This window comes from Hyperoodon ampullatus (assembly GCF_949752795.1).
Source record: "Hyperoodon ampullatus genome assembly, chromosome: 5".
NCBI lineage: Eukaryota > Metazoa > Chordata > Mammalia > Artiodactyla > Ziphiidae > Hyperoodon > Hyperoodon ampullatus.
The window spans coordinates 101454657-101468516 of record NC_136918.1 but is presented as its reverse complement, the minus strand read 5'-3'; the positions used below and the strand labels follow the sequence as shown (position 1 = coordinate 101468516).

At 34.1% G+C, this 13860-nt stretch overlaps 1 protein-coding gene across 4 annotated transcripts in view; it reads left to right on the top strand.

The window, feature by feature from the left end:
* The window catches only part of EPHA6 (EPH receptor A6), a gene marked incomplete at both ends in the record, with an annotated part of 853969 nt that overhangs the window by 345888 nt on the left and 494221 nt on the right, over positions 1-13860 (top strand). For all 4 annotated transcript variants that reach the window (XM_079704141.1, XM_079704139.1, XM_079704140.1 and 1 more), the window contains one exon: positions 7595-7930. In XM_079704141.1, the coding sequence (XP_079560267.1) occupies positions 7595-7930 (336 nt within the window). The remainder of the gene's footprint in view (positions 1-7594; positions 7931-13860) is intronic.

Sequence of the window (13860 nt, the reverse complement as noted above, 5' to 3'; positions counted from 1 at the left end):
CAGTGACAGTGGTTGGAACGAAAGTGTAAAAGTTGAATTTATTTTTGCTCTAAGGTTAACATTGTAAAACATGGCTTCTTTATTTCTGGAATGATTGGCCATTTAAGAAAGTCATTATTCTCTCACTCTTAACTTTGAATAGAACAAATATTGTGTTGAGATGCATCAGGAAAGGTGTTCTTCCCCGTTTCATCTGCCCTACTCAGGTCCTCCACTCTGGGTGGGTATAGGATGCTCCTATACAGATACCCCTGCTCTACTTGCTATCTTTTCTTTTTCTGCCCAATCGCTTTCATTTCACTTTCACTTCCCCTCTCTCTCTCTCTCTCTCTCCCCTAAGCTTCTTTTGCCTGGAAAAAAAAAAACATTCTGGTTCCTTGCTTTTCTGTCTCACAACTGAAAAAGCAAAAGCGCAGCTGATTGCTTAGGTGACTGATTGTAAACACAAGGTAGCAGCCACAATTTTACAGAAGCCAGAATGGGAGATATTGCATAAATGGATTTATTACCTTTAACAGGCTGTGTTATATTCTAGACTTGTTCTCATCATGGAAAATAACTCTAAATATTTACTTTATGTATGGCAGTGGTATATTTTTAAAATTAAAATGATCCTTATATTATAGGATACATACCTGTATATAATGAATCCCAGTTTCCCTAATACAGATCACTGATGTACGATGTCACTTGAGCTTCATGGAGTTTCCTAAACATAAATACTTTAATTTTTATTTCAGGCAAGGTTCTTTTATCAAATTACCTGGGAGAGGTTCCTCCATAGGAAGCGATATTAAGTGGTTATTCTGCTGATTCTGAAGAATTGAATTACCACTTGCTACCAGGGCGAATCTGTTCTTGGCATCTTCAGTTGGAACTCAGAGAGAATTGTCCCATTTAATATCATCTACTTGTACACAACAGACCACTTACCATGACTAATCCATAATTGGAAAAAGAACATTCATAATTATCCCTACGGTGCTATGTCTTTTGAGAAAGATTTATTAATTGGCTTTAATCTATTCATTTATTGCTTTGCTTTTCCCTCCCAAAATATGACAATGCTTAGTCTCATCATATTTCTCTTATTTCTAATGAGTATTTAATTAAAAATAACTGACTCAGACACAGAAAGGGCTGTATATAGGTGTGCAAGATTTTTTTCTTCATGATATTTAGCGAAACTGGATGATTTTTTACTCAAAACCCCCAAGCACAGGCTGCTCATGATTTCATTTGTGTTTTAGTGTGCTTTTATTATGAATGTGGTTTTGCCGTTTAACTCTTGACCTACACAATTATAGCATATTTCTGTAGTTTTTAGAATTAGTTATTCTATGGGTTTATATTGAAGATTTTTTCTGCATCGATGAAAATAGTTGATAACCTTTTTTTTAAATTTTTCCAAGGTAAAATTATGTCCACGCTCTATGGCATAGAAATTTGGAGCCACAAATGCTTATTTTTCAAGTTTTGAGTGTCTATGGAACTGTATTTTGAGAAGCTTTTAATCCTTCCCAATGAGATATGGGTGGCTGTCCATTTTGCTATGGGTTTTTATTAGTTAATACCAGTTTTCATAATATAAACATCCCCTTCCACTTCTTACATGATTTTCAAGTCACATGGTTCTCTCTTGAATCAGTAACACTGGATTCTTGCAAAGATTATAACCTTGAACTCTCTGATCTCCAATATTTTTCAAAATTTGCACTATGTGAAAAATAATTCTTGGAGGGTTGCACAAAACTATGCATTCTATTCATCTTAGTTAAAGCACATGCCACCTTTGGATCAAGCTAGACCAGAATAGACCTGTATACAAGAATACATATATTTCATTGCAATATATACATTTGGTAAGCACCAGTCACCTTTTCTATAAAACAGGGATATAATTAACTACCTTACAGGTTTATTATGATAATTGAATGAAATAAATCATGTGAAATATTAAGTACACTCCTTAGAACAAAAAAGTGCTAAAAAATTTTGGTTATATATTTTTGAATACATGCCTACAATGTATAAAAGTAGTCAGCTCTGCCTGAGGACAATGGGAAGGTGTCACAAAGGGGGTAAACACCTAAATCAGAACATGAAGGATGAGTAGGAATTTTCCACAGAGCAAAAAAAAGTAAGGGAACAGTATGTGCAAAGGCATTGAGATGCAGCAAAAGGGAGAAAGAGGCTAAGGGATGGGCCTAGTTATAAAGACAAATGTAGACGAGGTTGAGAGATTTAGATTTATTCTGGAAGTGAGTGGTATTTAGTCTATTAGATTTCTTTTTTTATTTTTGTTTCCTTTCACTATGAGTCTTAGAAATGAGGGAAAATGTAGCAAGAATTATCTAAGTCTTCATTCACGGTATTATGAAAACACTAATGGACAAGTCTTAATTTTAGACATCAATTTAGTTACTGAAATAAGTACAGTAATATTGAAAAAAATGAGAATATGTAGAATTCAAAGGATTTGAAGTGCACGTGTTTCTGTATCTTGAGCAGTATTTATCTTGAAGGTTTAATTTTCAGTTACTCTTCCGTAAATATTTTTAAATGCTTTAAAGTAACATTATTAAAAGAAATTTGTTGTAGGAAGGCAATAAATTGCTCTCTAATTTGTGTGTTTTGAAAATTTGCATTTGACAGTACTCTCTAAGCAAAGCACTATAAAAAAAATCTTTTTCTATTTATAGGATGAATACATTGTGACAGAAAATATGGTAGAAAAAAAATCTAAACATAAAAAGACCTAGGTATCCTCCTATCACTAATACATTTCATGACCTTGACATAATTATAAAACTTTCCTGGGCCTGATTTCTTTATCTGAATAAATTGATTTACTTCCTTCCCTGTGGTGAGCTTGAAGCCCCAGTTCTATGGTTATTCATCATCCATTTCCAAATATACAAACATTTTATGAACAAAACATTGATAAAGCACATAGTGGTTTAGATCTGAATACAAAATTTTGTTTACAAGGCTCCTATTGAATACCTTTTTCAAAGATTATATAGGAAGGATATTAGATTAATAACATAAATAAGATAAAGTTAAAATTGATAGTGATAATACAAAGAGTGAAATGACTTTTAGAGTTTTAAATTATGTCTATATGCAGATCTGACAACTGATATTTTTAATACATTATTAAAGTCTGGAGATGTACTTTTTCATTTATTCATATAATTTACTCCTTTGCAAAACATTTGCCTAAACATCTCTAGATGATTTTATATGTATATATATATATATATATATATATATATATATATATATATATATATATATTCTGATGTTCTCTTTGACATAGATAAACATAGACCTATTTTTCTCTCATTCGTAAACTCAGGTGTAAATAATATGCTTTTTATTAGGAAACTGTACTATAAAGTCTTGGTAGTTATTAAATTAACAAACACATTTAAAAAAAATATTTATTTATTTGGCTGTGCTGAATCTTAGTTGTGGCATGTGGGATCTAGTTCCCTGACCAGGGATCAAACCCAGGCCCACTGCACTGGGAATGTGGAGTCTTAGCCACACGACCACCAGAGAAGTCCCCAACAAACACACTTAAATTATTGCCAGGTAGTAAGTTAAGAACTGGAAAATATAGTTTAATAAAGTTTAATAGGCAATAGCCTTTAATGATTTTCAGTTATTTGGATCAAATTTTCATTGTTCTTAAGGATAAAAAATGCATCTGTAAGCCACAATTAGTTATAGAGTTAATGGGTGAATGAATAGTCACTCTTCAGTTAATATGAAAAAGACCCCTATTTATTTATGAGTTAATATATTTCTGTAATTATAAGCATAAAATTTGAAATCTACAGCAAAGTATGTAGTAACTGAAATGTGACCCCTAAGTTTGCTCTCCTTCAGTGTCAACCTTTATTTAAAGGGTGTTCTGCAGAATGCTAGTATTCCTTCGTATGCTTCTTAGAAAATAACATTCCATGAATTAGCGTTTGGAAAATGTTGGATTCAACAAAGTGAAGCAAATTGTGTTTCTTTTGTTTCAGCGTCAATCTGCCAGAGGAATCTTAATATGAGCACTGAACTCATTTTTTTTGTGATATCTCATGGGACTAGAGATATTATGCATGATGTATTTTGGGAAATATAGTTCTGTTTAAAACATTTTCCATAAAGAAAAAATTTAAATTAAATTTTAAAAATTGGGGCTTCCCTGGTGGCGCAGTGATTGAGAGTCCGCCTGCCGACACAGGGGACACGGGTTCGTGCCCCGGTCCGGGAAGATCCCACATGCCGCGGAGTGGCTGGGCTCGTGAGCCATGGCCATTGAGCCTGCGTGTCCGGAGCCTGTGCTCCGCAACGGGAGAGGCCACAACAGTGAGAGGCCCGCATACGGCAAAAAAAAAAAAAAAAAAAATTGAAAAAAGTATAGCTCACCTGGCCTCTGCTACTCTGAGAGGAAAATGGGGGCTGCAGGGCCAGATGCTCTTCTGGGGAGGGACAGGACCGCACTGTCACAAGATTCTCATAAGTTTACTATTAGAGCACTATTTCTTTATTCTTTAAATGTGTAAAGGGGAAATCCGAATTGAAGCCAAAAAAAAAAAAAAAGAAGAAGAAGATTGAAACTGTGTTTTTTTAATAGAAATAAAATTGTAGTTTTTATTTAAGTATATTACATGATGGGCTAGAAAAACAGCTAGCTGCAAATTAGGATAACTGTCCTTTTCTTATGAGGTTGGTTTGGAGGGTGTAGTGTGGAGATAGCTTTTTTCTATGTGAATTACTTGTTTCCTTTAAAGAAAAATAATCAACATAAGAAAATCCCTGAGAGTTTTCGGTACAGATGTCTCCAAAAGAGTTATTGCTGCCAAGATATTTTTTCCCTGTGTGTCACATAATCTTTGTATAATTTATAAATGATAACAAAGCAGTCAGGCCACATTCATAAAAGCCCAGTGACACATAATTTAGTTGAATCTGAGGATTAGAATTAATTGTTCTAAGTTCTTTCTTTGTTCTAAGTTCTAAATCTTAGTAAATGATTCATGCATGTCATTACAGCTTATTATTTTCATGAAATCACAGTTTAGCTGGCATAATTTAACAGCAATTAAAAAGCTATTTAATTGTCATGCAGATTGGTATGAGAGCCCTTGAGGAAGAAGGGTGTCTGCCGTTTTTATTTAAGTATCTCTAGGCGGACAGTCATATACTTGCAGACACCCATAACATAATTGATAACATTCTTCCTGTTCTCGGAAATGTAAGTGAATAATAATTCATGTTTTTCCATTATAAATAAGAGAAAAGAACAACAATATGAATATGTCGTTCTGTAGGAAGACAGTATTATGATAATGATAATGAATCTTTATCTCCTAGCCATGAGACTAGGTTGGAGGTAAAGAACTATGCCTATCCCTGTGCTCTAGTTTATAATCCCTTCCATATTTTCCTTTCTGAAGGTAGACGTTTCTTAACTCTCTGGAACATGAAATGACATAAAGCAAGGTATGAAGAAACCTTTTAGAAAAACTAACTGTCCCTTTTCTAGGTCTAACTTTAGGTGGTATACATATAGGTGTCTGAGTCCTACCCATTAGGCTGCTGATATCAGGATCCAACAAAATGAAAAAGGAAAATGTAACACTTCTTAATATCTCAAAGCCAATACACAATCATATAGGTTTAGGAGTGATGTTATGCCACTCTAACAGTATATAACAGATCTTGCTACTGAGTCCTCTGTACTCGTTTAGACCATTCCCCACACTGCAGCCAGAATGCTGTTTTTGAAACACATCACTTCTGTAGATAGAATCTGTTAGTTTCTTCCTGTTAAGCATAGAAACATATTCAGACTCATTCCAATGAGCCGGCAGTCTGGCATTATCCGACCCCTTCCTGTTCCTTAAAACTCACTTCTTGCTTCCTCCTTCTGCATTCTAGCCACAGTGATTTTCTGACAGTTCCATGACTATTTTAAAATATTTTTTGACTAAAGAGCCACACATCTTCTACCTCTAATATTCTTCCCACCCCTCTGAAGATCTTCCACATCACCTATATTAGGCCTTCTCAGAATGTTTCTCAGGTTATTTCAGCTCCTTTCCTTTTGATTTCTGTAACTGCACTTACTATAATTTGAATTTTATTCTTCTGTTTGTGTGTGTGTATTTGTGTTTATCTAGCCATTCAGCTAAAATGTTAATAACAAGAAAGCAGAAATAACTTTTATCACATTCATGCTGTAAGCCCAAGATCTAGCAGAATATCTGGTACACATAGTAGTCACTAAAGATATATATATTTAATGAATGAATGACCATATCTTGAAATCCAAAAGAAGCTTATATCAAAAATTGAATTTCCTTCTATGGAAAGAATGTCACAGAGAATTCTTTCCCTCCTTCTAAGCAAATTTTCTTGATAGCAGAAATTTAAAGAACTGTTTAGATTTCTTAAAACTAAGCTTTTTAAAATACAGCAGGAATATTAATTAGTTATTTATGCAATAAATTATTTTTCAAAATACCTGTCATAAGCACAGTCTCTTACAGAAAGGATTCTGTGGTATTTCACAACATAGCACATAGCACAGTGCCAGGCACCTAGTAGACCTTCAGTTAATATTTGTTCAGTGAATGATATGAAACTGAGGTTTGAAAGACTCGGATAAGTGTAAAAGATTATTGACACAATTTTAAGAAAAGGCTGGAATAGTTAAAGGATATAAATTCTCTATGCAGTGTGATCCGTATGGAAAAATGATGAGAAAAAAGAGAGCAGATGCTCATCCACCACCCATGAGAAACATGGTTTGTGCACTCCTGATGACGAATAAGAGGATTCTGTGGGTCTCTTTATAAGCTTCTAAGGACACACTTACTTATGTTTAGTAAAGTTAATCTAAATAAAAGTCTAGGTATCATTTCTTATGTATACCCCCTTTTATCCCTTCCATATAAAGCTTTTTTTTCCCACGAAATTGGCAGGACCTAGTAAAAGCCTTTATGCTGCCTCCAGTTTCCCTTCCTCTTCCCCTTCTTCCAAACTGTCTGTCCACCCTGAGCTTATGGCCATTTATTCTCAGCCTGTGAGAAAAAGATTCTTAGAGAGATTGTCCAGAAAAATGAATGGGAGTTTTAGTTATACATCAAGCATAGTTTGAGGACTGAAAGACTGAACACAGCATGTTTTATATAGGCATGTTACTATTTTTTCAAAATTTTAAAATGATATAATTATTAAGATGTATTTAAAACCATCACATAATTTAAAATAATGTTTTGTTATATATTTTCAGTCAACAAATTTAAAAAGTATAATTACTGTATCTTTTGGAGATCTGTGGCTTTTGATATTAAATATTGAAATTCATATACCAAAAGTTAAGATATAGACCATCTTCACCCCTAAGACTCCACTCTTACTAGACTAACTCAGATATTTTTAACCATATTTCTTTATGGTTTCCGTCAGAAGAAAGAGCTCAAACTAATATAAAAGACCAGCAAGTGTTTATTGATGACGTTTTCAAGTTAGCACCATAATTCATTGTCCTATACATGTACATTTGTTTTTTAATTGCTTTCTCTAGGGCCACCTTCAGCTCCTAGGAATGTGGTTTTTAACATCAATGAAACGGCCCTTATTTTGGAATGGAGCCCACCAAGTGACACAGGAGGGAGAAAAGATCTCACATACAGTGTAATCTGTAAGAAATGTGGCTTAGACACCAGCCAGTGTGAGGACTGTGGTGGAGGACTCCGCTTCATCCCAAGACATACTGGCCTGATCAACAATTCCGTGATAGTACTTGACTTTGTGCCTCACGTGAATTACACCTTTGAAATAGAAGCCATGAATGGAGTTTCTGAGTTGAGTTTTTCTCCCAAGCCATTCACAGCTATTACAGTGACCACGAATCAAGATGGTAAGTTCCACTGTTGTTCTCTCAAAACTTATCTATAATTCCCTTTTGATGCTTAATATCCCTGGTGGACCTATATTCACTGAGGTGCAGTTGTACCCTCTATACATTATAGGGGTGATCTTCTGGTTGTTTCTTATTGTTTCCCAAGGTGCAGAAAGATATTTTTGATATTACTTCTTAGTACTATGGTCAATTAGATATAAAGCTTCTCTTTAATATCTATGCATTTATGTTTTTGATATAATCCTATACTATCATATCTTAATGAGCAAGTCCATATTACTTACCAACAAACATCAGACATAAATAAAATGTTGCTACATGAATTGAAATTCAGTTGCCGTACTTATGCAGCCATCTCTTTTCCATGTCAAATAAGCAAATAGTAAGAATTTATGCTAATTATAATTCATATCTATATTGTAAAAACAATGCAGCCAGCAAGCCTAACCATAATCCACTCCTAAAAGAAACAGCAAAAAATATCCAGAAATGTGTCTAAATGCTGTTGTTTAGGTGCAGTTTTGTGTAAAAAATAGTTAAACTGTCTTTTTTAAAAACTCCAATTGCTTTCAGCTAAATGGTCCCTTTTAACACTACAGGTTTTTACTGCAATGTAGTTAAGCACGAATAGACCTATGATTTTTTTAAGTATATATTCTCTTTAATTCCCCCCATAACGTAATTTATCACAAAGCATGATACAGGTAAAGCTTCAAAGATTTTTAAAACTCCCTTTGAGAAGCATTCATAAATTATGTTGATACAGAAGTGATTGTCTTATAGAAGAAAGTACTGTTTTATATGTTTTATACTATTCTTTTACACTATATTTGTTTGCTAGGTCTGCTATAACAAATGCCACAGACTAGGTGGTGTAAACAACAGAAATTTAATTTCTTATTGTTCTAGAGACCAGAAGTCCAAGATTAAGGTATCAGCAGAGTTGATTTCATTCTAAATCCTCTCTCCTTGGATTGTAGATATCCATTTTCTCCCTGTGTCTTCATATGTTCTTTCCTATGTGCATGTCTCTGTCATAATCTCTTCTTGTAAGGATACTATCATGACAGATTAAGTCCCACCCATATGACCTCATTTTACCTTAATTTCATCTTTAACGGATCTATCTCCAAATTCAATCACATGCTAAATTCAACATATGGATTTTAGGGGATGCAGTTCGGCCCATATCATGCATTATGGCAGCTATGGTGATATTTAAAGTAGAAATATATATAAGATGTTGGAATACTATTCAGCAATAAAAAGGAACAAACTAGTGATACACACAACTTGGGTAAATTTTAAGGGCACTATGCTGAGTGAAAAAAAACAATCTCAAAAGGATGCATACTGTATAATTCACTTACATAGCATTCTTGAAATAACATAATTGTAGAGATGGAGAATAGATTCTTGGTGGACAAGGGTTAGGGCTTAGGGAGAGAGAGATTGACTATGAAGGGGTAGCAGGAGGGAGCCTTGTAGTAATAATATAGTTATGTGTTTTGATTATGGTGGTAGTTACATGAAGTTAGATATGTGATAAATTGCAAAGAGCTACACGCACGACATGCGTGCATGCACACACACACACGAGCTCTATGGATTTTCCCAATGTCAATTTCCTGGTTTTGATGTTGCACTATAGTTATGCAAGTAGTTAGCATTGGGGGAGGCTGGGTAAAGGGTGTATGGGACCTTACTATACATTTTTTTTGCAAATATCTGTGAATCTATAATTATTGCAAAATAAAAAGTGAAAAAACCACTGCTAAACCTATAAAGTATACAGGAAGGAAACTTAAATATTCTACTAAAAACATATTTGAACTGGATGTGACTATTTTATTCAAAATAATATATATAAGTTCACTTTGCTGATAATCTTCAGAAATGCATCTAATAAAGCAAAACCAAATAATACTGTAGAATCACCATTTTTGTATTTACTGTATAATATTACTCTTCATCTAGCAAACTGCTCCACATCATAGAATTTGCTTTATGATTGTCCAAAGTGTAATTCCTGTTTTCTCTTTTTTTTCTTCTTTCCCATAGTATGAACAAAATCTTGTCAGATGTGTCTTCAGCATAAAACAGATAGGGTCTTCTGTTTCTCTCTGTATTAGCAGGTTATTTCTAAGCCTTTTTTCTGCCACTTGATTAAAAAAAATATAGTCCAGTACAACTGTTCTAACTATAGGGTATAAATAATTAAGTTTGGGAATAAAAACAATATATCACTTTAAATAAAATATATATGTAAATATGTTTATATAATTTCATACATTATACACATAGCAGTCTTTCAGGATTAGAAGAGAGTTCATTTAGGCTATTTTTCTAATTTAGCAGAAGGGCAGGATACGAACTGTTTCCCACTTTGAAAATGAGAGAATTCATTAAAAGTGTATTGTTATAAGGACAGAAATTATACAAAGCATGAAACAAGATACAGTATCCATATATTGAGGCTATACATTCTGGTAGGGGACAGTATTATTAAATAATCCTCCCCAGTAAATTTATTTTTGAGAAGAATATTGAGACACAATTATTGTTCATTTAATTCAACTTTGTTTTAGTTATAAATTATAATGAAAAATCAAAATATATTTAAATTTTGTTTGAAAAGTACATCAGGGTCCTAAACTGAGCTAAAATATTGCCACATATATGCTTTATAAAATATTATGACCAGTCTTACACGTATGAGCCACTTATCTCCATGTCATAATTTTAAGAGGCACCAAGAAGGTCTTCTCTTCTTGTGTCTGAAATTCTGATGTTAGAAAATCATACCTTTAAAAATGCAGATATTCCAGTCAAGGGTAACATTGTGAAATAATTCAATCTGTGCATGTATCCATTACTCTCTTCATATCAGAAGGGGTCAGATCCTAGTATTGGGTAAAAGGAGCTTATAGAAACTGGAGTGTCCCAGAACCAGACTTGAGCTGTCATCATTGTGTGCCAGCTTTAATAAGATAACAGTGTTACTGTTGCAGACAGAGGGAGGGATTTGCCATCATTCCACTTGGGTATCTTTGGAAATTCTCTTTGAAGTGACTCAAGAGGCACTGTCCAAAGTTACAGGGTAACACACTACAATTTTGTTGGACTGAGGGGACCACAGTAAATTATTCGTCTCATTATCCATAGGTTACATATCATTGTTTTCACACTAAAATAGAAAAGTGTTATGAGCTATTAATAAGCCTTTAATTTATTCAACATATGTACAGTGGTGAGCGAGCTTTTGTGAATTTTACACCCTGGTGGGGAGGCAGATAACAAATAATTTGACAAATACATAATTAGTACTGTGATAAGTCCCACCAAGGAGAAGCTCAGGGTGCTCTGAGAGCATGTATTATTCAGGTCTAGAGGACAAGGGCTGGTTTTCCTGAGGAAGCAGTATTAAATTAAGTTCTGTTCTGAGAGATGAGTAGAATATGAGTAGGCCACGTGAAGCCAGGAGAAGGGAAAGAATGCTGAGTAGAAGGAACCAAGCAAAGGTTGAGCAATTGAGGAATTAGGCCCTGATGAATAATGGACCCAAGAACATCTAACAAGTTGATATATTGCAGAGGTACAACAGGATTTGGGGAAGGAACTGAAGATTTAACTAAAATTTGGAGAAATGAGTTGGTGTCTGCAAAATAGCCAAGACAAGTTAGGGGAACAACCACTTAGCAGAAGATGCTGATATATCATCAGGGCCAGAGGTAGGGAAAAAGAAAATCAGCAGAATAATAATATTGTACATGAGGCAACCTTGTACAAATAGGAAATAAAATAATAGAGACCGAAAAATATAGACAAGTGCATTAATTATGTTTTTACTATTCTGTGCACAGTGTGGAACGTGAGGATAAAGAGGAAGTTTGCTTCAAATTACCTTTTCTTTCATGTAGTTGATTATATGTATATGTGTTTTCTCATACTTAAGAAATATTAAAGAAACCCCATTAAACAACCTTGACTTAATTGTTTGCTGTCTGCTTACAATTACAGAAATGTAAAAAAAAAAAAAAAAAGAAAAGAAATTTCCAAATCACTTAGAACCACTTAGCTGTAGTTAGGAAAAACATTCCTTGATTATCCTGATTCTCGTTGGATAAATAAGGTTATAGATTTAAGACTATGACTCTCATAATTAGAAATCTTTGCAATAAACCTTAATTAACTGACTTCTGCAATCCCTAAAAGCTTTTTTGCAACCTTCTATTTTGATAGTTTATTTAAATGGTCTTTAAAGGTGGTTCATTTAGAGAACAGAACAAGAAAGCAACACCTAGAAAACATTTGATTTTAATCCTCAGTGCATGATAGAAAAACTAAGATGTGTAGTTGAGTAAAAGGAATTATTCAGGTCATAGACAGGAAAGGAAAATGTTAATCATGGATAGTCAGCCTGAAACAAATTGTGTTTGTAGATATCCTGATGTGTGTAAAAACCTTTAGGGACCATGTTCAAAGTGAAAGACATGCTAAGTTACAAACCAATTCTGCTGATATTTACTAAAGGGTCTTTAAAGCAATTATTGTCAGAAGCAGTTTGTCCAGTCCTTCAGCTTCCTAAAATATATATTCAACACTCCTGTCTCTGCCAATGGGTGACTATTCTGTATAGGTCTTGCTTTAGGCTTACATTTTTTTTTTTTTTTTTTTTTTTTTTTTTTTTTTTTTTTTTTTTGTGGTACGCGGGCCTCTCACTGTTGCGGCCTCTCCCGTTGCGGAGCACAGGCTCCGGACGCGCAGGCTCAGCAGCCATGGCTCACGGGCCCAGCCGCTCCACGGCATATGGGATCCCCCCAGACCGGGGCACGAACCCGTATCCCCTGCATCGGCAGGCGGACTCTCAACCACTGCGCCACCAGGGAGGCCCCTAGGCTTACATTTTGATTGCAGATTTCATATATTTGCTCAGGTAGCAATAATTAATTGAACTGACATTGAAAATAGATTTAAATCAACAAAAGTCTCCATATATTTATAAACTTGAGATGTCTATTTGATTTACAGTTCACTGCAGTCTGAATATACAGTCTATTTCAAATAGCAACCTTTTGCACGTTGCTAGAGTAGGTAGCTAGGGACATTATAAACATTCATTCATCTTTATATCTGTATTTTAATTTATTTTATGTCTGGATATTCCTCATAATCCTCACTGTGTTTTGAAAATTCTTGACAGTGGATATTCTTTTTTCTAAAACCTGTGCAAGTCTATTCAAAGTATAAAAGTTTTAAATGCTTACTAAAAATATACTGAATATAAGCCAGTGGCATGATAAGTTAAAAAAGAAAAAAAGCCATAACCATAATTGAAGCTGAGTGATGCTATACTATTTGTATTTTTCCTATTTCTTAAACATAAGAAAATTATATATTCAAAAGCCACAGACACTTTATATTGAAGGATAAAATTTTCCTATCTCCTAGGAAAAGTGTTTTTCTTCTGAAAAGTGCACTGAATATTTTATGTAGGGAAGATAATTGAAATGTCAGTCTAGTTAATCACAACTAAATAACTTTATGGTCCAGCCAAATATTAAATTATGATAGAGTCTGGATGATTGTAAACTTTGTGTTCAGTCCTGGAAACAAGTTACTCCCGAGTTTAGTGTCTTTTTGTGGCATGCAACTTTTGAGTAAACAAATGGTATTGAAAAGGCTCTTGACCTTAGTGAGTTTCCTGAAGTTGGTAAATGGCTCAGCTCTTAGTCAAGAAGTGTAGAAATTCAACTGTTCCCAGTCACTTGTGTACAATAACACACATGGTTCTCTCTCACTGGATCATAGTCATATTTTTAATAGTTGCTTTCCTGACCAATGTGAAAGTTTCTTGAGAACAAGGATGTTGTGTTATTTGACTGAACATATCCTCAACCTACATTGACTATAACCTAATAAATCTC